The sequence below is a fragment of the Nannospalax galili genome, unplaced genomic scaffold (genome assembly GCF_000622305.1).
Source record: "Nannospalax galili isolate Female #2095 unplaced genomic scaffold, S.galili_v1.0 scaffold169, whole genome shotgun sequence".
Classification (NCBI taxonomy): Eukaryota; Metazoa; Chordata; class Mammalia; order Rodentia; family Spalacidae; genus Nannospalax; species Nannospalax galili.
The window spans coordinates 1,383,017-1,407,656 of NW_008360327.1; the positions used below are offsets into that span (position 1 = coordinate 1,383,017).

General features: G+C 50.0%; 1 protein-coding gene across 7 annotated transcripts in view; it reads left to right on the forward strand.

The window, feature by feature from the left end:
- The window catches only part of Zbtb7c (zinc finger and BTB domain containing 7C), a 393,754-nt gene extending 374,614 nt beyond the window's left edge, over nt 1-19,140 (forward strand). For 6 of the 7 annotated variants that reach the window (XM_029560101.1, XM_029560102.1, XM_008825893.3 and 3 more), the window contains 2 exons: nt 8,282-9,505; nt 16,701-19,140. In XM_029560101.1, coding sequence (XP_029415961.1) covers nt 8,298-9,505; nt 16,701-17,352 — 1,860 coding nt within the window. In that variant the 5' untranslated portion in view covers nt 8,282-8,297 and the 3' untranslated portion in view covers nt 17,353-19,140. Of the gene's footprint in view, nt 1-3,357; nt 3,400-8,281; nt 9,506-16,700 lie in introns of those variants that run through there. The other variant, XM_008825894.3, reaches the window with a different exon arrangement.
- Nucleotides 19,141-24,640: the final 5,500 nt, after the last annotated feature.

Below are 24,640 nucleotides of genomic sequence, written 5' to 3' on the forward strand. Positions count from 1 at the left end.
CCCACTCCATCTCCACCCCCGTCCCCACCCCCATCTCCACCCCGATCTCCATCCCCATCTCTATCCCATTTTCATCTCCATCCCCATCTCCATTTCCACCCTATCTCCATTCCCATCCTCACCCCCATCTCCACCCTCATCTCCACCCCCATCTTCATCCCCATTTCTATCCCCATCCTCTTCTCCATCTCCATCTCATTTCTATCTTTCTTTTTGAGACAGGATTCTAGGATGGCTTTAACTCACTGTGCAGCACAATCTGGCTTGAAACTCAAGATTCTTTTGCTTCTATCTCCCAAGTACAAGGATTACGGGAATTTATATTTCTCGTCAGAAAATAATCCTCTGTCCAAAGAGATCCTAGGAAAATTTGCAGGAAATTGGGTGTGCACCAACTCTCTTGTGTTTGTCTCAACAGGCATGTGGCTCCCTTAACTTTAGGGCTTAACAGAGAACATGAAGCAGGAATTAGATGCCCATTACAGAAGGAAAACCTGAGGCCCTCTTATGAAATCTGCCTATGGTTGGGATAAGAATCCAATAGTACCTGATTTCCAGGTCTGGCCTCTGGAAATGAGAGTTCTGGCTCTCACAGGTCCATAGAGGGGACAGAGGAGAGGACTAGATATGGCAAGGAAGAAAAGGGGGTGCACAGATTGAGCTGAGCAGGGTTTGCCTTACAGTAGTAAGGAAATGTGGATGGTTGCACCTTTGTGGTAGAAGAAAGCCTTGAGCCCACTGCATGGAACCCCTGAGGGGTTACATGGGGCCCAGCCAAGCTTGGACTGCAGGCTCTAGGCATGTCCTGGCAAGGTGGCAGAGAAGGTGGGGCTGGCTTCACCCAGTGTGGGCACTCTGCCCAGGGTGCTAGCAACAGGTGGGGCACAGGATAGAAGTTGAAATAGCCCTGCCCAGCCTCCCAGTCCACATGTCTGGCCCCAACCTCTGGGGCATCCGAGGCTCAGGGGCATTCTAGGGCCAACGGGTGTAGCCACCCTGCTTGGGGAATCTGCCCAAGGATGAGGCACACCCAGGAGGAATGGGTTAGGCCGGGACTCCACCCTCTATCTCACCCAGCCTACCACCCCCTCATTGGTTTCTGTATCTGAAGACCACAGAGACTAAAGACTTGCTCAAAGGACACAGTAACCATTGTCCAGCCTTATTCCCAGATCTATAAATGACACCCACATCCCTCCTGGCCTCTGTGTAGAACTTGTCCAACTCAACCACAGCCACTAATCTCACCAGTTGGCTGTCATGCTCCAGGTCTGGGCATGGAGGAGCTGGTGGCTAGAGATGGGTGGGGCAGAGGGAATCTGTTGGCTGGGCTGCCTGCCCAAAGGATTTGGAAAAGGGAACATCATCCTGAACCCCAGATTTGCTGAGATGAGTAGGATTGGGAGGCATTGGCATCACATACTATATCAATAGAATTTCCCCAGAAGTCGTGCCACAAAGGCAGCCATGGAGGTAAAAGAGCAGTTGGATACGCTGTGTGCTCTAGCTGTGTGACTCACAGATCCCCATCAAATGGGGACTACAATACCAAAGGTAAGGGTGACACAAATTGGTAAGAATGCCTTATAAATGGTAGACAGGGCTGCATTCAAATATCAGGTGTTCTCAGGTACAGATTTGGGGTGTCCTCGAGCATTTATGGCAGCCGACTATCTCCTTTGTTTACTTGAGCTGTACTCTTTGTGATTTATTCATTTCTTTTCAGATGACATTCTTATTAATCCTTTGAGAATTTCATACCTGTATACAATGTATTTTTATCATATTACTTCCACTCCTCCCTGTAGCCCTAGCTTGCCTGGAACTCACTATGAAGACCAGGCTGGCCTCCATCTCATAGATCTCCACCTGCCTCTGCCTTCTGAGTGCTGGGACTAAAGGTTTGTACCACCATACCCAGCTTCTTTTTTTATTTAAATAATCTACCAAGTCCATTTGTGCTGCCCATAAGCTCATGGATGTGGGGCTTTCCCAATGAAGTGTGGTTGATCTACCAGGGCCCACACCCTTAAAGAAAGCGACTCTCCCTCCCCAGAAGCCATCAACTGTCCATAGCTCTTCAGTTAGGAAGTTTCCTAACTGAAACATAGTTAGGGGTTTCCTGAGCACCTCCTCACTCCATGCTCAGCCAGTCTCCTTCATGTTGCATCTACCCAGCCCCTGCTTTGTGGTATCCTAGAAATGATACAGACATGGAAGAATGAGAGTCTGCCCTACAGCAGGACATCCTGGGAACAATGGCTCCTACAAATAACTCAGTGTGCCTGAAGCCTAGGTCCACTTGATCCCTCATACTTCATAGTGTGACCCATGCACTCACTCCCCCATTTCCAAGATTAGCAAACTGAGGATAGCAGTGAGTGTAATGTGCATGTACTTCATGTTTCTAGGAAAACCAAGAGCAAGGGCCCACTGCTAGCCAGGCAGCCCTGCACCAGTCCAGCACATTATACTCTGGGAGCACACAGGATTATGCATTAATGCACCCTAGTTCTAGTTCTCTCTGATGCTACTTCGCTGTGTGCCCCTAGGTGTAGACTCCCCTGTGCCTCATTTTCTTCATCTATGAAATGGATATGTTGTTACAGCCCTGCCTACCTCATTGGATTAGGAGTCCTTGAGACGGGAAATAGGTTATCAGGCCCAGTACATGCCAAGGATGGCTTGGGAGCTCATAAAGGCTGTTCTCAGAATGTCTTGCAGAATATCATGCCTAAAATAACATAGGCCTTTTGGAAACCCTGGAGGTATGTGGGCTCCTGGTATAGTCCCATCCAGCTAAGACCCTCTGTTAGATGTTCCAGTCCTTCCTAGGCTTGAGCATTGCTAACACTGGTGGAGTACTGGCTATGTTCCAGGAAGTGAGTAGGCCGCTCCCCGGGTCCTCATGGCTGCTCTGAAGGAGACACAGCCCCTGTGTGGAGGAAGACCCCACTCTAGGATTCGAGTTTCAAGTTTCAGAAGCCATCTACAGTGGGGTCAGGATACGAGACCAGGCTGGTTGAGAGCAGGGCCCTCATCTTGACTTCCTGCTACTGGCCAACTCCAGGCACACACTGGTTGAGAAAAGTGTTGCTGGATTCCCATTCTGGGATCCACGTTAAACACATTTTTGGGAAGGAATTCTAGGAATCCAAAGCCTTCCAGATTCAAATAAGGTAGGTTATTGTGGTGTCCAACAAAATCCCCTCTATTGTTCACTGCTCAGACAAGGAAGGCTGCCTGATCCCTTAGTCACAAGGCCCTGTGCCTTTCTGTCCACATCTCTCTGTCTTGCATGGAGCTCTGAGACTCCTCCCCCTACCTTAGGTGCCTGCAAGTATGGATCTCAGCAACCTGGAACACATCCCTCAGGCCTGGCTCCAATCAAACCCTGGGGTAAGAGACAGTCAACCAACCTTCATGGAGAAGAGTTCAAATCCCCCTACCCCCAAAGTAGACTTAGTTGGCAGAAGCATGACAAAGGGCAAAAGTGTGAGCTTGCAACACAGCTAGGTCAAACCCTGCTGACACTTGCCAGTTGTGTAGCCTTGGGTGCATCTCTTGCCCTCTGCATAGTTGCTCCTTTATCTGAGCACTGTGGATGTGCTGCTAAGAAAACACACCTTCCATAGTTGTGCTCTTGAGGAAGGATTAGAGGTGTGATGACTCACATGTGACAGGCACTGATAAAGGGTAGTTGTAAGTGTGACTGTCAGTGCTGGTTACCAGTGATGCCTTTGGCCTTTTAGAAGGACTTGGAAGCAATTCTGTCTCTGAAAGAGTTGTCACTCTCATTTGACAGTTGAATAAGCCACTGCCCTATCCTTGTAGGATAGTTACTTGGACCTGCCTGGATTCTAGAAACTTCTATTGAGGCAGAAACCCAGTGTTCTCTGGAATGGTGATCATACCTAAGAAGACTTACCTTTTCCCTCCATTCTCCAGCCCTCCTTCTGCTCTCTCCTTCTTTGCTCTTTATTCTTAATCACTTTTCTAGCCCCTCCCCACCAAAGGCTTCCAGTCAACATCAAGCCTAGGCTTGCTGTTGAGAGTTTTGAACGCATGCATGTTTGTTTTCCCTTTGCATGTTATTCTTGGCTTGGTTGTCTGCCCTGGCTTGGGGGAGGGGAGGGATAGGATGCAAGGCTTGGGTGGGAAAGTGGAGGAGGGGCATGGCATCCTCTCTGGGACACTGCTATCTGCCAGCCCACCAGAGCATGGGAACTTCGAGGTCACCAGGGAAGCTCCCAGAGCACAGGGCAGAATGCTTCTTCCCAAAGAGACAATGAAACAGCCAGAGGGGACCCCTGTCTGGCTCCTGACCACAGCTCACCCCTCCCAGGCCGCACCCTGGGTTTAGTCTCCTGCCTAGACAAACAACCCTAAGCTACCTCCAGGAATGGAACAAAGACCACAAACCAAGACACAGGGAGAAGTAGCTGCTGGGCCAAGCAGCCTTAGAGTCAAGGTCACCAGCCTGTTGACCTCTTCCCAAGCTCTTCATGGTCATGTCCTGTGTGATCAGATTTCTCATCACCATCCAATGACATGATGAGAAGTGGGGAAGCTTCCTAAAACCACACAGCCACAGCTGTATCGCCTGGATTGTAGATTCCAAGGAGACATTGCTCTGAAAGCTTGTGAGCCTGGCAGCCACTTACCATCTCCCAGGGGGCTTAGACCTAGTCACCATTCAGTGAGACATAGTACTACACAGAGTCACAGGCTTGAGCTTCTCTAAGAAGGCAGAGAAATGTTTAAGGAATGGTAAGAATTCTCCCTGAGAAGTGTTTTATTTTTTTAAGCAATCATGAATTTATGTTAGCTAATAAATAGGTAAGGCAAAACCTAATAAAATTGTATGAGAACATTGATATTTCCATATGTTTTAATCACACATTCATCTATTAATCACACAAAATATTAACATGAATATAGAAAATGTGATAGGGCTAGAAATGTAGCTCACTGGTAGAGTACTTGCCTAGCATGTCCCAGGTCTTGGGTTCAATTCTTAGCACTGCACAAAAATAACAAAGGAAAACTGAATAATGATAATAATAATAATAATAATAATAATGTCTAAAAATAAAGAATATATGTACTTTCAAATACACATGAAACATTTGCAAAAACTGACTATGTTCTAGATTTCTGAGGAACCTGGAGAGCATTTTAAAACATTATCATCTTTCTAAAATTTATTTTTATTTTGTACATCAAGAGTGTTTTGCCTACATGTATGCAAGTGCAATACATGCATGCAATGCCTGTGGAGGCCAGAAGAGGGCATTGGATCCTCTAGAACTGGAGCTATGGATGGTTGTTAGCTACCATATGGGTGCTAGGAGCCAAACCTGGGTCCTCTGCAAGAGCAGTCAGAGCTCTTAACCACTGAGCCATCTCTCTACTCACCCCCATTATCACCTCTCCCTGAGAGCTAATTCTCTGGGATTTCAACAACTTGACTTTCACTTAAAGGGGAAGAGCAATTCACTAAGTCTTTCCAAAGACGGCCCCTCCAAGGCTCAGGATGCTGGGGTGGCTTTGTAGGAATTAGAAAAAGATATTACTTCCTCCATAACTTCAGTTTCATGCTGATTTCATTACGATGAGACATTTAATTGCCATCTACCACAGGACTGTCATGATAAAAAGTCATGGATTTATAATGTCTTTAAAACAAACAGTGGCTGTCTATCAGTTGTCTATTACTGCCCAAGAAACAACTCTGGGGGCTGGAGAGATGACTCAGGCTCAGCAGTTAAGAGCACTGGCTACTCTTGCAGAGGACCCAAGTTCAATTCCCAGCACCTGCTGGTGGCTAACAACCATCTGTAACTCCATTTCCAGAGGATCCTACCCTCTCTTCAGACCACCTTGGGCATTATATGACACAGGTGCACTTACATACATGCAGACAATGCACTTATACACATACAAGTAAAATAATAAATAAAATATTTTAAAAAGAAACAACTGTGAAACAACTTAAAAAGTAAGAATGAACATTGCAGCACTGGTAAGGACAGCCCTTATCACCAACCCTCAATACATATGTACCAGCAGCATGCTAAGCATTTAATAGTTATATCTGCCCTGAAGTATCTAGCAGAAATGTTCAAACAATTCAACAACTTAAGTACAGACTCAGCTAAATGATAGAATCATTAAGGGTGTAGAATATCAAAGACAAGATGCCCATTGCCTGAACTGAGGGATGGAGATGGAGTCATCTGAGTGGAACATTGGAGTGCATGGGATGTGACTTGGGACATTTGTGAGGTTGAATGTTCTTCCAGGAACAAAGCAAAAGCTGCCTGGGGACTGAAAGGGGTTCTGTTTGAGGAGTGAAGAGTGAGCAGATCTTTGGGGTAGAGTGGAGGGGAGTCTAATGGCCATGTGCCCATCCAGGTGAGTGCTAACCCACTGCTGTGCCCAGAAGATGGGGGTGTGGCTCAATTGGTAGAGCAGTTGCCTAGCATGCATGAAGCCCTGGGTATACTCTCCAGCACCACATAAAACCAGCCATGGTGATATGTGCCTATAACACCAGAACTTGGGAAGTAGAGGCAGGAGAATTCAAGGCCAGCCTGGGCTACATGAGACCCTTTCTCGAAAAAAAATTTGTTTTAAAGATAGAATAACTGAGCCTCATCTCCAATTCCTTCCCTCCATCCCTTCTTTCTCTAGCAGATCTTTGCCAAAACCACTGGGAAGGGACCACTGTGCATAGCTGGGAGACTGCCTGGGGAGCCACAAGGGTCTTTCCAGGAATGAGAGAGGAGCCCCTCCCCTAGGCTATAAGAAGAGCCTCTGGTCCTGAAGCTTGCCCAGCCTGCCCAACCTCCCTGGAAGGCAGAGCCACTCAGTCCTCCTGTCCCCAGTGTTTCCCACCCTCTGCCTCAAGGTCATCCCTGAGAAACCTGAACTCTATGGCAGAGACACTGCCCATTCTCAGTTACCTTTGCTGCACAAGGCAGGAGCTTGTGGCTAAAGCAGACCCAGGAAAGTAAGGCTGCAGGTGCAGATCTTGGCACCTCTCCCATTTGTGTGATTATCTCTGCATGCTCAGTGATCCTCATCTGTGAAATGGAAGTGATGATAGCAACTGGAGAACAGCCAAAGCCTGAGGGAAGATGGTGGGCCTTAGACCTCATTGGGAAATAGATTGTTTAGGGCTGGCCAGGTGGCCCTGCTCTATCCTCCAAGTCTTCTCATGGTCCCTAAGTATCTGAAGCAGGGAGCTGGCACCCCAGGACAGGTGTCCTTAGGTCCCCTTGCTCAGAAGGTCACATTACACCTGTCCCAGCGTGTTCAAAATTACATGCAGCTCATATTTGAGGTCTTCCCACTGATTCAGGCCTCAGAGAGGTAGCCTGCAGGCTCGAGATCAACTGTCCACAAAGCCACTGTCCTAGGGCAAGATAGTCTTGAAGGAGTCATCTAGCATTCAGCCATGTAGCCTGCCCTGCTTTCCTATGCCCCCTCCCCAGATATTTCTGCTACAGTGAGGAACAGGCCATGGGGTACATTCCCTAAACAATCTGTCATCCTGGAGATGGCAGGAAGAGGACTCAGAGCTCTCTTTAAAGCACAGCCCACTGAAGAGTGTGGCCTTGGGACACCATCACAATCCCTGGTCACTGAGGGGGAATGATGTCCAACACGCATTAGGGGAATTGGGTACACATGGTCTATCTAAGTCCCCAGAAGGTGCAGAAGTGAAGTGTCCTATCAACAGGCCAAGTTAAACCTTGCCACTCAAACAGAACCTGCCCTCAGACCAAGAGCACCTTGGTGGACTGTACCCTCTTACCTGCCTAGAACACTGCTCCCCATTGTTTCTCATCACCTGGGGAATCTGTGAGCATCTCTCAGCAGAAGCAGAGAACAGATGTGCCATCCCTAGAGAATTTGCCACAGCTGGGTTTCATGTGGCTGTTCATCCTGGTATTCTCCAAGTCCATATCAACAAAGCAGAATTCTGTGAATCAAGCCTATAAGAAGTTTAAGTGGCTTATCTCAAGTAGCTGATGCCCACTGCTTAGTAAGAATTCTGCTAACCCTGAGTCTCAGGAGACAGAAAAAAGTCCAAGCCTGAGCTGGGCTGCAACCTACAGCTGAGGTTTGATCAAGCTAACAGGTGGTGGGGCCAGCTGTCTAGTGGAGGGGGAGCCTTGGGCAAAGCCAGGATGTGGGCAAGCAAATAGTCCAGGAACTGAGTCGAGTCCTACTGTGCTCATTAACTGGTCTTCCTCTCCGTGTGTCCCTACAGGGCTCTGGCTAAGAACATGGCCAGTGGCATTGACGAACTCATCGGCATCCCCTTCCCCAACCACAGCAGTGAGGTGCTATGCAGCCTCAACGAGCAGCGGCACGCAGGGCTGCTGTGTGACGTCCTCCTGGTGGTGCAGGAGCAGGAGTACCGCACGCACCGCTCAGTGCTGGCCGCCTGCAGCAAGTATTTCAAGAAGCTCTTCACGGCTGGCAGCCTGGCGAGCCAGCCCTACGTCTATGAGATCGACTTTGTCCAGCCAGAGGCCCTGGCTGCCATCCTGGAGTTTGCCTATACCTCCACGCTTACCATCACCACCTCCAACGTCAAGCATATCCTCAATGCTGCCAGGTTGCTAGAGATCCAGTGTATCGTGAATGTATGCCTAGAGATCATGGAGCCTGGTGGTGATGGTGGTGAGGAGGAGGATAAGGAGGATGATGACGATGATGAGGATGATGATGACGAAGAAGATGAAGAGGAGGAGGAAGAGGAAGAGGACGATGATGATGATGACACTGAGGACTTTGCTGACCAGGAAAACTTGCCTGACCCCCAGGACATCAACTGCCCCCAAAGCCCCTCCAAGACAGACCATCTGACAGAGAAGGCCTATTCAGACACACCCAGGGACTTCCCCGACCCCTTCCAGCCCGGTAGCCCTGGCCATCTGGGGGTGATCCGGGACTTCTCCATTGAATCTCTACTGAGGGAGAACTTGTACCCCAAAGCCAACATCCCTGACAGGAGACCTTCTTTGTCTCCATTCGCACCAGACTTCTTTCCACACCTATGGCCAGGGGACTTCGGTGCCTTTGCCCAGCTGCCTGAGCAGCCCATGGACAGTGGGCCACTGGATCTAGTCATCAAGAACCGCAAGATCAAGGAGGAGGAGAAGGAGGAGCTGCCCCCACCCCCACCACCACCCTTCCCTAGTGACTTCTTCAAGGACATGTTCCCTGACCTGCCAGGGGGGCCACTGGGCCCCATCAAGGCAGAGAACGACTATGGTGCCTATCTCAACTTCCTGAGTGCCACCCATCTGGGGAGCCTCTTCCCACCCTGGCCACTGATGGAGGAGCGCAAGCTGAAGCCCAAGGCCTCTCAGCAGTGCCCCATCTGCCACAAGGTCATCATGGGGGCTGGGAAGCTGCCAAGGCACATGAGGACCCACACGGGGGAGAAGCCGTACATGTGCAGCATCTGCGAGGTCCGCTTCACCAGGTGCGCGGCTACAGGAAAGGGCGGGTGGCTGGGGACCACAGCCAGGGCCAGACACCAGTGGGATGATAGCAGAGCAGAGCATGGAAGGCAAGGGATGGAGGGAGATCTCCAGCTGGTCCAACACACACATCAAGTTCACTGTTTGGAGGGGTGCCAGGTGTTGCCTGGTGCAACCACTTCCAAATTCCTTTTAGGAGATAAAAATATTTCCTCAAATACAATATTAGGGGGAAGCGCAAGACATAAGACAGGTCAGAGTAGAGCTGTTCTGGAAGAGGAGGTGAGGAGCCTATGGAGGCCAGAAGGTCCCCATGGAGGGGAAGCCCTGTGTTTCATTGGGAGACATAGCAGCCAACCTCAATTAAGCAGGTCCTGTGTATGGGGTGCCATCATTTCCCATTCACTGCCCAATGCTGGTTGGCTGCATGTAAGTATAGCTGGACTAGAATCCCAGTTCTTATGTGGCAGTAAAGTCTGTGACCACGAGACTACAGAGACCCCAGAGCCTGTTCCATCCCTGACAAGATGGGCTCTTGCTTCTCGATGCTAGGATAAATTTATGCTGCTGAGATTTTAAACCTGCCATCTTTCAGAAACACCATCCCATTTAGCAAATGTGTGCTGTGTGCTATGCAGTGACTTTTGTAGTCAAAACTTATGGGCAAGAGGAAGTGGGGTCATAACTGTCTACTTCAAGGTTTCAAAAGACCTGGTTTTGGGAAAGTGTGTTCTCTTGATACGGTGCCCTTGGTATGAGGTGAATCTTCTCAGCTAGATCCACGGTACAAGAGTGCTGGTGAGTGGCCTCACATCATTTCAATATGTCTGATGTGGACAAAGCCTAATGGCACCTACCCTGCAATCATGACATAGTGAACTAGATCCTCCCTGCTACCACTGTGACCTTCCAAAAACTTTTGACAGACCCCCCCGACACACACACATACACACACACTTGTTCCAACGTGTTTCTTAGAATTTTATTCCTTTGATTTTTCTCAGTGGGCTCAAAGGTTTGGCCTTTGCAGATGGAGTAGATTTTTGAATCAGGTTAGATGTGAACTTGGGGACTATGAGAAAATGGAGATGAACCCCCTAACTCATGGGTAATGGAGGAGGTAGAGGCACTGTTTGAAGCTGCTGAGAAGGGGCTTCAGAGTATGTTCAAGGTGGCAGTGGTGATGCTGAAATAGCTTGGGAAGTGCTTAAAAAGACAACACTGACGATTTCCAAGCCACATCTGAGATGGAAGCCCCAAACAGAATCTATCCTGGATGCTTCTAGGATGCAGAGGAAGGAGTTGTGCTTTTCATTTAAGCAGTGAGCTACTGATAGTCACAACAGCCCTGCAATGCTGACCTCAGGGCACTCTCTTCCCATTATCCCATGGGACACCTGGACCCCCAGTTCCCAAATTCACCTCTTCCCCCTGGATGTTCTTGATAACATCCCAGCACACTGATGCCCTATTAGGTTATGCTGTCCCCACCTCCACCCCTCTCCTGAATTCATTTGACCCCACAGAGCTAGCTAGGCTGGAACATCTGAGCAAAGCTTAACCAGACTATGGAATAACAGGGAAATAAGGCAGAGTTCACATGAAGACCAAGTTCAAGTACAATTCCCTCATTTCCAGCAATGACTTTGCTCCTCTCTGAGAGTCCAGCCCCTGGAGAAGGATTTCAAAGACACAGACAAGATGCAGAGTACCACTTCTGACCCAGCCCATGGCACTCTCCCCAGGACCAGCCAGGCTCCTCCTATCTAACCTTTTGTACCTGTCCCTGTACAGAATGACCAAGGAAGCACTCCTTCAGGAGACACCCAGACTGGCTTCAACAGGATTTGCATCTCAGGGTACCACAATGAGCCTCCCCACACTAGAGTCCTTCCTAGCCATTTCCTTTCTCCTCTGCTCTCTCCCAAGCTAGGCTTCTGTTAAGTCCACACAGGTCTAGGCCAAGCTATAGATCCTTTCTTATCAGGGGAAAATTTTAAACTTAGTCCCTACAGACAGGCTTCTCAAGAGTTGTCCAGACATTAAAACATTCTCTGGGAGAGAACCTCTGGTTCAGACAGCAGTGCTATTTTGTGTAGGAGAGTGAAATTCCAGAATGCTTCCTCCCAACTAATTCCTGAAGGCCACTCTGCCAGCCTCTGTGCTTACCATCCCCTGGTCCTCCAGACCAGCTCAGTCCTGGGGAGGTTCTGGCCACCAGCCTCTGCCCGGCCTGCCCCTGGGGTTACTCCTGCTCAGCAGGATGACAGCCATCTGGACTCCAGGCCTGTCTTCAGCTGCAGCAGCTGCATCCCAGCCCCCACCTCCCCTCCCCTTGCTAAGTTCCCACTGCCCTGACCCTCCGGAACTAGATCAGACAGATTTTGGAGCCCCCTCTCCAAGGTCAGGGGCCAGAGGGGTGGAGGAGATTTTGCTGAACTCCAGACTCCCATCAGGGACTTTTTCTCACCGTGGGCTGCGCTCTCCTTGCTGAGCACTCCTCAGCACATTCTTCAGAGCCACTGGTCCTTTGCTTCCTGTCCTCCCCATGCCTGCCTGTAAGGATTCTTTCCAGTCCTCCAAAGCTCTAGCCTTGGTCTCACCAGGTCAGGGTTTTTCAACAAGCCTTTCTGTAGTCAAATCCTCTTGCAGGCTTTTCATGGGGAACTACTTTAGAGTTGAGACCCCTGGTCACATCCATAACACCTTCCTCTTCTCTCCACCTGGAGGCTTTTCAGCAGGGTGGCTGCTCCTGACCTGGAATTCCCAGACTCCCTTGCCAGCTAAGCCAGTCTCTGGTACTGGACCCCAAAGAGACTGAGAAGCTCTGGATTCAGTCCTTCCTCCCCACAGCTAAGCTCCTGGCTTTGGCAGGGCCTATTCTCCTTTCTCAGTGCTGGGCAGAGCTCAGGCCCTCTGGTCCATCTCAGCCCTCCCATGAGTATGGGAGCAGCTTACCCTTCTCCTCTGTAATGGCTCTTTGGCCTAGGCTCTGAGTTATATCTCCAAGATGCCACTTCTCAGAATGTCCAGTCTTCAGGGGGACACTATTCCTAGTGGCTCCCGTAGCGATGCCCCAGGGCACAAGGCTATGTTCACAATTATTGGAGCAGTCCACCAGCAAGGGGTCTTCAAGAACTTGTTGGGAGGGAGCATTCTGAAATTTCCCCCTCCTATACAACACCCAAGAGTTTCTCCCAGCAGAGTCCCTGCCACTTCCAAATCCTGTCTGCTCCCTTCATTCTATGGATCTCCAAGCAGAGGGACCTCCTGCACCCTGCTATTGCCTATTCCTCTGAGTCAGTTCTCATTTTCAACCAGTTCCCCTCATTGTCCCACTACTGATCTGTTCTGATGTGACATGCCCCCAGGCAGGGCTTCACAGGCTTCACCCAGACTGTCCCTGTGGCCCCATGCTGTCCCCTAGCTTGGACCACTGGTCACCGTGTTGTCAGTGGGCTCTGAGAGCTCTACAGTGCTTGGGTAGGAGGCTGTGTTCACAATTGGAGTATTCCACCACCACTACAGTTTACTTGCAGAGAAAGGTTAGTACCTGTACTGGCCAGAGACAGCTCCTGCCAAACTGGGCTGGGGGAAGAATAGCTCCACAACACAGGACCAGGCCTGCCCAAGCCCCTCATCAGGGATCTGTCACCCTCTACTCTCAGCAAGTCTTGAGGTCAGCAGCCAAAGGAAAGGACTGCAGGGTTCTGTCAGAGGGGACACCTAGGATGAGCCTTGAAGGACAGGGAAGATGAAAAGGGACACTGAGCTTGGTGGGAGTTTCCAGACCCACCCTGCAGCTGACCTCTGAGCACCTTGTTTTCCCAGTGACAGCCATGCTACCAGCTGGGCCTAGGCCCGGGTCCCAAGAAGGTCCTAAACCCCCTCCTTTCCCTTCCCATTATATACTTACTCACAGGTTCTGGGGCTCACAGGCTCTGGGGCCCTGCCCTATGCCTCACCTAGCCCTTCAGCCAGGAGCTCCTAGAGAGCACATCTGGTAGCATTCCTCTTGAGACCCTCAGGCCACCAATAGCCTGACATTCTTATGGGCCCAGCTTGGCATGCAGCAAGAAATGGAGGCAAGAAGCTGCAAGAAGAGAAGAGGCTGTCCTCCAGACAACAGAGGTCCCTGAGGGCAAGCCATCCAGGCAAAGGTTGGGTGGCCCTGGTTCCCTAAGAGCCACGATGTCAGCAGTTTCTGTTGACTCCCTCACCAATAGCCTCAAAGATGTCCAGTTCCCCACCTACAGTGACAGCTGAGTGCTGACCACTCTCCTTCCATGCAGTGGCTTGCTCTGCACTGAAGGCCTGTAGGCCAGGCTTTCCCTTTATTAATCTTTTCAATGCACCTCTCCCTAAAGTTCTGGGAATCTTGATAAGTTCACAGAATGTCACAGGCAGTGGTGGTAGGAAGAATCATATCAAACCATCAGGACAATGAAGTCTGGGTGGACAGTGGTAGGACACTTCAGGCTGACTGAGAACCTTTCTGGAACTGGGGCCCAAGCCCAGGCCAACACCCTTGCCTTTCACTGAGATGTGCTCATAAAGACCTAATCATTCTTCCTAACCATGAGTCTCTGTCCAAGTGGGAGAAGACCATTTGGCTGGGTCTCTGATGTAGGGAACTGGAAGGAGATGGCAGGCAAGAAAGGCAAAGCCAGAGAGGAGCACATCAGAGTTGGGTTGGGGAGATTTGGGGCCAGTGAGATGGCTCAACAGATAAAGGCACTTGCCGCCAAGGTCAAACCTGACAACCTGAGTTTGATCCCCAGAACCCACATGGTGGACAGAAAGAACCAACAACCAAAAGTTGTCCTCTGACCTTCACAAGCATGCCATGGCATGCGCGCACGCACGCACACACACACACACACACACACACACACAAACTAAATACATAAACACTTTATGCACAGACTGGGGAATTCTGAATTGGCCCTCCTGGTCGCTGGTCAGTGAACAAAGAAATGACCCGAAGGCTCCTCAGCTTACAGTGAGTTGTGGCACTTTGACAAGAGCACTGGGCAGTCATCAGGAGGCTCAGGCCTTGGGCCAGCTTCTCCTTCTGCCAGCTGTATGACCTTGCCCAGTCTCCTGCTATCTCTGGGCCATGTTTCTAAGGTGTCTCTTGAGGGGATGGGGTACACTGCAGTTGCTACCAGTTTCCAACTCCATTTGAATACTGCCCAAGGTGAGGAAACTGTGAACCCATTGCTGCTTATTTCTGCTTCAGTTTCCTAAAGGGAATAAGCTTTAAGGGCTCTAGGATCCCAAACAGAATAGCCAGGCCACTTCAAGCACAAAGCCACACTGAGGGGATGTCCCTGAGGCTGTGTCCCTTTCCTCACCCACTAGGATCTCTGCCTTTGCCCATGAGTTTGCTGCCTCCTGTGTCCCCTAGCTCCCAGCAGGTTGGATGGCCAGAAGTTCTATGTATACACACAAAGGCCCTTGCCTAGAAACAGCACACTCATACCACATCTGGACAGGTGTCCTCCCCTGCCTAGGAGTCTAAGCAGGGCCATAGACATGCCATGGGAGTTTGGGGGATCTTTTCCCCAGTGCTGAGGAGTGAACCCAGACCCGTGGGCATGTTAGGCCTTGCCTTCTGTTTTTGTTCCCTCTTTGTCCTTCAGATGACCTGCCTTAAAGGGGAGTGTTCAGGTCCCAGGCATCTCAGGTCTGATAATGGATCTCATGCTTGGTCAGCTGAGATCCACTGACCAGGTGCTCCCTACTTCCCTTTATGATAGCTCAAATGCCCAGTCACCTGGGTTTCAGATGCCACAGGGCATGTGCCACTGGGGGCTTGGATGTCACAGGGAACTGTGCAGACCAGGTTAGCCTGAGATTGTGGAAGGGAAAATCAGGTGTAAGGAAAATCCACTTTAGGCACCATACCCCCTTTCTCCTCTGCCTCATCTGCTGGTCCAACACCCCACCTCCCAGGCTCCCAGCCCTCCAGGGAGCACAGTAGGGAGGTCTGGTTCTGTCCCCACCCCCAAATCCCTGCCAGTGTCTACAAGAGTGTCTTTTCCCCTCTTGCACCCACCCAGAGAAATGCTTTTAAAATGAGAGCCAGTGTGCCCTCTAGTGGCCAGATACACCCAGATGGCTCCTGCTGCAGCGGGTTATGATGAGGGTGGTTTAAATCTGGACATTTTAGGGAGGACACTGGATTCCACATCTGTTCTGACCTCAAAGCTCAACCTGGAATTGCAGCAGAAGTGAGTCCCCAGCCCCACTTGCAGGAGGCAGTGGAATTAGCACACAATGCCCTGGCCTCTGGCCTCTCAGGAAAATCTAAGAATGATCTTGGCAGGAACCATTCCCACCCAAGTTACCTCCCCGCAGCCAGACTGAAAGGCTCCTTAGATTGGTCTCCTAGGTACTTGGGGAGTCAGCTTTCCTTTCAGGACCACCAGAAAGGCTATGTACTCTATCTGACTTAAACATGGAGTCTCCAGAACAGAAGCCCAGAACAATGGGCATTGATGTCTGGCCCTAGCTTCAGCTTTTCATGGAGAGGCTACCTAACTTGCCTAAGGACACCCAGCAAGTGGGTGGTGGGTCTGCACCTGGTGCCACACCCCATCCCATGCCTTGCCTCTGAGTAATGTCCTTAAACCCCCAGAGCTCTACTCCAGATCAGGCTTCATTCCTGCTGCTGCACCTGGCTCTTTTGTAAGCCCTGAAATGTCTATAAAGAACAGAGCCCAGGGCTTAGGTAAAAAAACCACACCACAGGAGCTCTGAACAAGGTGTGCCAGGCTTCTGGAATCTCCAGATTATTGCTAAGGACAGACAAGAGTCAACAGTCCAGGGACTGCTGAGAGACTAGAGGCCTTGTACAGAAGAATAGGATGAGCCCAGAGGCAAGACAGAAAGGGCAGGAAATCATAGAGCAGACCACACCAGAAGTTCCTGGGCCAATACCGGCCTAAGGCCAGAACGCTGACTTTTGGGGACTCAGCTCTCCAGCAAGCCTATTCTTTGGGACGTTGCTCTCTCCTGCTCTAATCCAGGTGAGCACCCAACCCTGGTTGGGGTGAGGTAGAAGTTTGGGCAGAAATTGAAGGTAGGTCCTAGGGCAGACCCCACTCCTAGAGCAGATTCCGGAAGTAGGAAACAAAGGATGAGGAGCAACCCGCTATGCCACGCAGTTAAATCCTAGGTTCTGTGTTGCAGGCAGGACAAGCTGAAGATTCACATGCGGAAGCACACAGGGGAGCGGCCCTACCTGTGCATTCACTGCAACGCCAAGTTCGTGCACAACTACGACCTCAAGAACCACATGCGCATCCACACGGGCGTGCGGCCCTACCAGTGCGAGTTCTGCTATAAGAGCTTCACGCGCTCCGACCACCTCCACCGCCACATCAAGCGCCAGAGCTGCCGCATGGCACGGCCACGTCGCGGCCGCAAGCCAGCCGCCTGGAGGGCCGCCAGCCTGCTCTTCGGGCCCGGCGGCCCCGCGCCCGACAAGGCGGCCTTCGTGATGCCGCCCGCGCTGGACGAGGTGGGGGGCCACCTGGGCGGAGCGGCCGTGTGCCTCCCGGGCCCCAGCCCTGCCAAGCACTTCCTGACGGCACCCAAGGGCGCCCTGAGCCTGCAGGAGCTCGAGCGGCAGTTCCAGGAGACGCAGATGAAGCTGTTCGGGCGCGCGCAGCTGGAGGCCGAGAGGAACGCGGGCGGCCTCCTGGCCCTGGCGCTGGCCGAGAACGTGGCCGCCACGCGGCCCTACTTCCCGCTGTCCGACCCCTGGGCCGCGGGCCTGGCTGGCCTCCCTGGGCTCGCTGGTCTCAACCACGTAGCCTCCATGTCTGAAGCCAACAACTAAACTGGCCCTGGTGCACCACCCCAGTCCCCAGCCTGTCCTATCCCCTCTAAGGCCCAGCCGGCCCCACCCTGTGGATCTGAACTTTCTATTTTGCAAACACAAAGGGAAAATAAGAAGTATATATATATCTATATTAGCTGCGATGGTATCTCCCAGGCCTCGGAAGGCAGTGCCTCTCTTTGGCTGGGGCCTGAGCTGAGTATCACTTCCTAAAGGGTTGGGAGCCACCATCTCTCTCCCCCTTGCTGTCTCTGACACAGAAACACACAGACTGCCCATGCCACAGATGGCCACGCTGGTGCCAGGGGCACCTTGCAGTAGTGTGGGACTGTAAGGAGGGACCACTCGGCCAGAAGGCAGGCTAGGTAGAGCCAGCATGAGGGCCAAGTCCTGGTCAAGCACCTTGATTGTGCCATACTACCCAATGGGGGAGTCCCTCCCAACACTGCTGTGGGGGTCAAGTTCCAGCTTAGAGGTCCTGGGATCCAACTGATCAATGCCTATCTGTCATGCTGACAAAAATGTCCAAGTGGGAAGAAGACCTCCTGCAGCTAGGAGCTGGCATGGAATCTGTCCGTTTTAATTTTATTTGTCCTATGACCTTGGGCAGGTCAATCCTCTGTGCCTCAGTCACCCTGCTGTGAAAGGGGGTGGTAACTTAATTTCCCTCCCCCACGTTCATACATTGTCACACCTGTTCCTACAAAGAAAGTCTTGGAAAGTAGGAGTTTGCTCTCCCAGAGTTCCTGGGGACACAATCTATCTTACTAGCTTGGTTTCAATCCCTCCACCTGGACATAAACATGTTAGTCTAAGTGAGAAATACCGCTGGTAGAGCTACACAGGGATTGACAGAGAGATGGGCAGGGCTTTAGGAACTCCGAATTCTGCCCTATTTCCTGACAGGCCATGGCTATGTCTGGAACCCTAGGAACAACAGTCAGCATTTGCCCACCCCCATTCACCCCTTGAGTGCTGTACAGTCTCCTGGAGCTACCATGCAAGAGATGGGACCAGCTTCTAACGCCCACCAACTACCCGCCTTCCCCCATTCCTGAGAGTAGCACAGCACCTAGTCACCTAGGGCTCAACTGTTTGCTTCTTGAGTGGGGCGCTTTGCTGGTGACACCCTTCTATTGTGTTTAAACCCCTCACCCTGGTCCCAGCATTTGACCAAAAGGCTGCCGTACAGGGAGGTGGAAGTCTTTGGGTTGTGAGGGGCTCTGGGTAGCAAGTCATACTTTGCTGGCTCTGGGGTTGGTGACAGCAAGACGGCATTGCTGGTCCATGCCTTCTTGAGTTTGCATCAGTTTCTCAGGAACCCAGAGAGAAAAATCCACCTCCTTGGGAGGGCCAGGCCTGGAGTCCCAGATCCCCGTGCTGTGTGTGCATGAGACTTGGCTTCCATTGCCTTGGCTTTTTTCTGTGCAAATACGCAAACTAAAAGGCCAGAGAAGACCACAGACTCTCCATCTCACAGCTCTTGCTCCCATAAGAGACTCCCTATCTGCTAGTACCACCAAGCTCCAGTCCATCCCATCTAGGTGGATTTGCCTCAGACACCCTCATCAGTCACTTGCTGGGCAGCTGCCTCTTAGACCCCTGTCTACAGTTCAGGCTCATTTCTGGACCTACCAGCCAACATGCACATGTTCCCCCATCACCAAGTGACTGCGGCTAAACCAAACTTAGAACCAACAAAGGAACCAAGTGGAATCCAGTGGTGTCGGGCTTTGGTTTTTATTTTGTAAAGGTAATGAGTTCTTATAAACTCACTTTTTCAGATGACTGATTAGTTCTTTTTGTTTGTTTTTTCTTGGCTACAGTTGGAGTTGTACATTGTAAAATATCCAAAGATGTTGAGTACTGTATGATCAAGAACTTGAAACAAATGGATTGTGGGGGGAGGGGTTGTTGTGTTTCTCTCTCTCTCTCTCTCTCTCTCTCTCTCTCTCTCTCTCTCTCTCTCTCTCTCTCTCTCTCTCTCTCTCTCTCTCTCTCGTGTAATACGAGATTTGTGTGGGGGGGGGGTGGTGTGTTTGTCTCTCTCTCTCTCTCTCTCTCTCTCTCTCTCTCTCTCTCTCTCTCTCTCTCTCTCTCTCATGTTTCTGATTTCCCTGTCTGTCTATGGGAGAACTTTGGGATTTTTTTCTATTTAAAACTCTTTTTATGTGACTGCTCTATGTAAAATGAACTCAACAAAGTTTGCCTTAGTGATTCAAGGGACAATCTTCCATAACTTTGGTCGCACGCCGCATCCTGCCAAGAAACTCTCAGCTAATTTTCTGGCCTATTTATTAAACAGTATTAATTGACTTGATTAAATATTGAGAGTGGCACTTCTGTGAGATGTGACTACTGGAAGTTAACAGGATGGCAACAAACCCATCTATAGACTTTCATTGCTGACCATTTAGACTATTGGGTATTAACAAACTGAATGTTAAAGATACCTTTACAAAATGTAAACTTTTGACTCTTATTTAAGTCCTTGAAGGATAATGGGAAGTTTTTTTCTTCCTTTCTTTTTAGAGAGGATCTCACTATGTAGTCCAGGCTAGCATTGAACTTACCATCCTCCTGCCCCATCCTCCAAGTTTGGGGATTTCAGGCATGAAAGCTAGTGTTTTGAGTGAAAGCAAGCTTTGTTTGTCTAACACTAATCTCTAGACTGACTTCCTCCTCTCCGTTCTTATTTCAGAGGTCTGGGGGTGTTGTGTGGTAGGGAGCCTGGAACTCATTTCTTCACACATCAGCTTTGTGAGGCAGTATTTGACCATGGGCCCCCAAGCACCAGTGAGTCTGAGCACAAGGTATTTGTGTGTGCACATATATGTACAGGTGTAGCCTGTGGTGTGTGACAAGAGACAGTCCCAAGGATGCTGACAGTGATGATACAGCTGGTCCTACCAGTTCCCTGGCTTGAGGCTCAGTGGCCTCCAGCCAGCTTTGCCATCATGAGTGCTTTCTACCTCCCACTACCTCCTACTCCCTGGCGAGGAGTTGAGTTTCTTTTTCTCTTTTCACCAAGCCTCTTTCCAACCAGAAAATCTAGATCCTGCAGGAGGGAAGGAAATATATTGTCTTTGAATGAGGTGTACTTTGTTCAGAGCACAGACCCAGAATTCAGATTCTTGAAGTAAAATTTCTGAACTACATTTTAGCCAAACCAAGGGTTAGTCCAGAGTTCCTTTTCCAATTTTTATCCCCTTTAGAGCTGTGGTAGGTACTTACTATGCAGCAATTTCTGGCACAGGGAAAAGAACAGGTATGGGCTTTGAATCCAGCCTCCTCTGAGCTGTGTCTTCAAACTAATCATTTCTCCAGTTTGTCACTTCCTCCCTGACCTCTTGGAATAAAGGAATGTTCCCAAGTTCTCTACCTAAACATCTCTTAGCAGAGAGCCCAGCCCGGTCTTCCAGACAGTGGACTGAAATCTAAAGATCTAGCCTGACACAACCTTTCTATAGGGTAAAATGCCTTTGGTTACCTGATATAGTCTTGAAAAATCATGCTTCTCCACTCTGTTACATAACATGTTTGCATTTATCTTAACATAAAAATAATGTCTGAACTACTTGATAGGCAAATGACTTGCCTTCTTCCTGGAATCTCCTATTGATATCAAAAATGGTCCTTGGCTACCCTGGAGCTTTGAGAGGTTCCAGTTCACAGCTGAGGGCCTGGCACAATCCAGTGCAGGAGCATAGGCATTTTGGGATTGTTTGGTCCTCGTCCTGGGGTCTGCCTCAGGGATGTAGGCCATGATGGAGAAAGAATAGGGAATGGGACCCAGTGAACCCCAACCTCTGGCTGCCCCTGAACTCTTCATGGGAGTGAAATCTAGCTTGACCATGTGATAATTCCATGGAGTCCCACCAGGTGTGACCTGCCCCTTCAGGCCTCTGGGTGCCAAGGGAGCTGGAGTGCTGGCAGCAAAGGTCCTTCAGGGGAGGGAGCAGGATGAGTCCTCTAAGGACAAGCCAAGGAATGGGCACCTTTGCCTGAATTTATTATTAGAGAACACATCAGAACAGGCCCTGGGGCTGGGATGGAGAGGGGAGGGTTTTGCCAAGAGTTTGGCCAGTTTGGACCAATAGTGAAGACTTCGGTACCCAAATGGAAAAAGATAACTAGCTAACATTTGGAGCTGTCCTAGTGAGGAATGAGGCCCCTTATGAGAAGCTATCCCAGAAATGCTGAAGTGCAGAACCCAGCAAGGGAAGAGCACTTTCCAACTGATCCGGGGTCCCCTCCATCTCGTTTGTGAAAAGGTTAAAACATACCTGTCTATGAAGACAGAAGATGATGACATGTGCAAAAGAAGAGTAAGGGCAAGTTCACAAAGCTAGTTGGTCGGGAGCTGCCTATAACCTCTATCCTAACCCGTGCCCTGCAGCAAGTGGGGACCGGGAAAGTGAGTGACAGAGGATCACAGGCCTACAGACGCTGCCACCTCCATCTGTATCCATCTGTCCTCTGTCCATCTGTCCTGGGCAAAGCTCCAGGAGGAGTGGGGGACAGAGGCTCTAAAAAGAGTCTGCACCAAGCATGTGTGCTGAGTGACAGAAATAGGAATGTCCTGGGACAGGTTCTGGGATGAAGAATTTGGTGATCCATTATGCCCCACTCCCAACCCCCGTGTTCTCCTTCCCCCTGCTCCGGGGCTCTCCCTCCCGAAATTGCTCGAGTCATGTGGCAGCCCTTGCTTTCTCCACTCTGGAAACTGGGGTCGCAACCCATTTGCAAAAGAGGCGTTGGCGGGAGGTGCGGGCGTCAGCGTGGTTTTCGGGCGCCCCCTACCGGCCCTCACCGGCGCTGCTCCGGCTCCCTTGCAAAGAGGCCAAACTACGGCGCAACTGGTCCTCCAGGGGATCAAAAGACCCGGCCAAGAAGGCTGAACTGAGTCCAAGGCAGTTTCCATCAAGGATGGAAGAAGCAGTCCCTGTAAAAGTAGGTTCCTTTTCCTCCTGTCTATACCAGAGTGCCCACTGACCTGAACAAAAAATTAGCCAAAAAAGAATCTGACCGAACAGAACATCAAATCTCTCCCCCAAACCCTGACAACTGAACATTTTAAGTACAGGCAGTCCCTGTGACAGCCATACACACACTTAGGCACATGAAAACACACCCCGTGTCACCAGAGAAGCTATGTCCAGGCTAACATCATGCCTCTTTGTAATAGTAGGAGACACACAATGCATGGAGACCTGCACAACCACTTTCCTCATATCTCCCAGCTGGAATACTTCTACCTCGAACTCCTTTCATCTCCGTAGTTCCTGCTTTAGCCATGAGCTCTGATCCTGATGACAAAAGCAAAAGAGTAAGCCAGTAGATTTCTGGAATGAGGAAAGAAGAGTCAGTGAGTCAGACTCCCATGTCTATCTACAAATTAATAAGTGATGCATGAAACAACTGTCTGCCTGCTCTAGGTACCTTATGCCATCTCAAAGGACTTGCTTCTATCTAGTTTCTAGCCTTTGAAGAAGGAACCATTATCAACGTGTCTGTTAGTTCTCGGTCAAACACCAGCCCACAGGATTTCCATAGGGTCAGGGGGTCAGGCTGTCAAGGTCACCAGGATCAGTTGTGCTGGCTGTGTTTTGCACACACCACCACACTGGAGGGGTACCATATCTGGACAGATTTGTATATACATTACAAAATAGATATGTATATTATAGCAGTTTTCCAGCAGAGGACAGTGGAGTGTCTTGAAGGGGGCCCTGTGTCTAATTTGCACTGGGGCTCCAAATGGACTCAAGAAACCCATGGCCTGGAAGCCAGGAAGTAGGGAACAGTCCCAAACCACACTCAGATTGCTCCAACAAGTGAGTGATTTGATGGTGGTTGCTGCTCGACAGACACAGTTCACAACACTCACCCAAGGCTCTAGGCAAGGAGGCTGTGTCACTGAGGCCCACTGTGTGCCCACCACTCTTCTCTCTAGAAAACAGATCTCACAACTCCTCACATAGTTCCTCCAAGTGGCTCCCTGTGAAGGTAGCCCAGGCTGGAGCATCCTACAGAAAGAGCTGGACCCCACAGAGGCCTGATTGGAGAGTAACTGTCTGACTCTACCTTGGGGATGTTTCACAGCTTCAGTTCTCTAAATAGCAGCATTCCGTTAATCCTGGGTGGCCTGAAACATGTCACAGGCTGGGTGCGATGATGTACACCTTTAATCCCAGCACTCAGGAGGCAGAGGCAGTTGGATCTCTGTGAGTTCAAGGCCAGCCTGGTCTACATAACGAGTTTCAGGACAACTGGGGCTACTGGGAGACCATGCCTGGAAACAAAACAAAGGAAAACAAAATATGTCACAGATCCATGTAATTTTTGACAGATAAGAGAACCAAAGCTCAATTGACCAATGGTGGGAATAAGGCTTCGGGCTCAGCTCTGAGAGGTTCTGGCTGCCATTCTCAAAATTGAAAATGTTTGAATAATATGTTTAACTGCATTCTTCGTTGTTTCTCCTGTATGGGCCATAGCATTTAAAGCCAAGGAATAAGTATCTACTGTACAGTGAATGTATTTAAGCTTCCCAAACTCAGTTATATTGGTGACATTGGTTTGCCAAATCATATTGGGGCAGAAACCACAGGGATTTACTGACCACTACACCCTCTCCTTGGAAGTCAGAGGCTGGAATGAGGCAAGGCTCCTGGGAATGGGCCTCTATTTAGACAGAGTACATGCTGGCCAATTCACTCCTGATACCTCAGCCCTCAGCCACTCTTGGCAAATGTTCATCACAGCCCCTACCCACCTCATTAAACACTGCCTCAGCTGCAAGGTCTGAGTAGCCTGGCAGAGATCATCCACCCTTCCTCCCTGTTTCTCAATGGACATGGCTGGGGAGGTTTTCTGTCACACCAGACCCTTCCCCTCAGGATGAAGAGGCCTAAGAAGTTTCCATGCTCACCCCCTCTCTCCTCAAAACCAGATTTCCTAATTCAGTTGGCCCAGCAAAACTGGGTGTTTTAACTTGAATATTATTTATTTTCTATTTCCACAGCAGTCCTCTAGAAGTCACACCCTAAAATGGAAAAATGTATGTTTATTTCCTAATGACAGTGTCATAGTTTGCTTCCTGTTGTGATAAACACTTCGACCAAAAGCAACTTGGAGAGGAAAGGGTTTCTTTCAGCTTATACTTCCATCACTGAGGAAAGTCAGGGCAGAAACTCAAGGTAGGAACTGAAGCAGAGACCACAGATGGTTGCTGCTTACTGGCTTGCTTCCCCTGGCTTGCTCAGTTACTTTTCTTATACAGCCC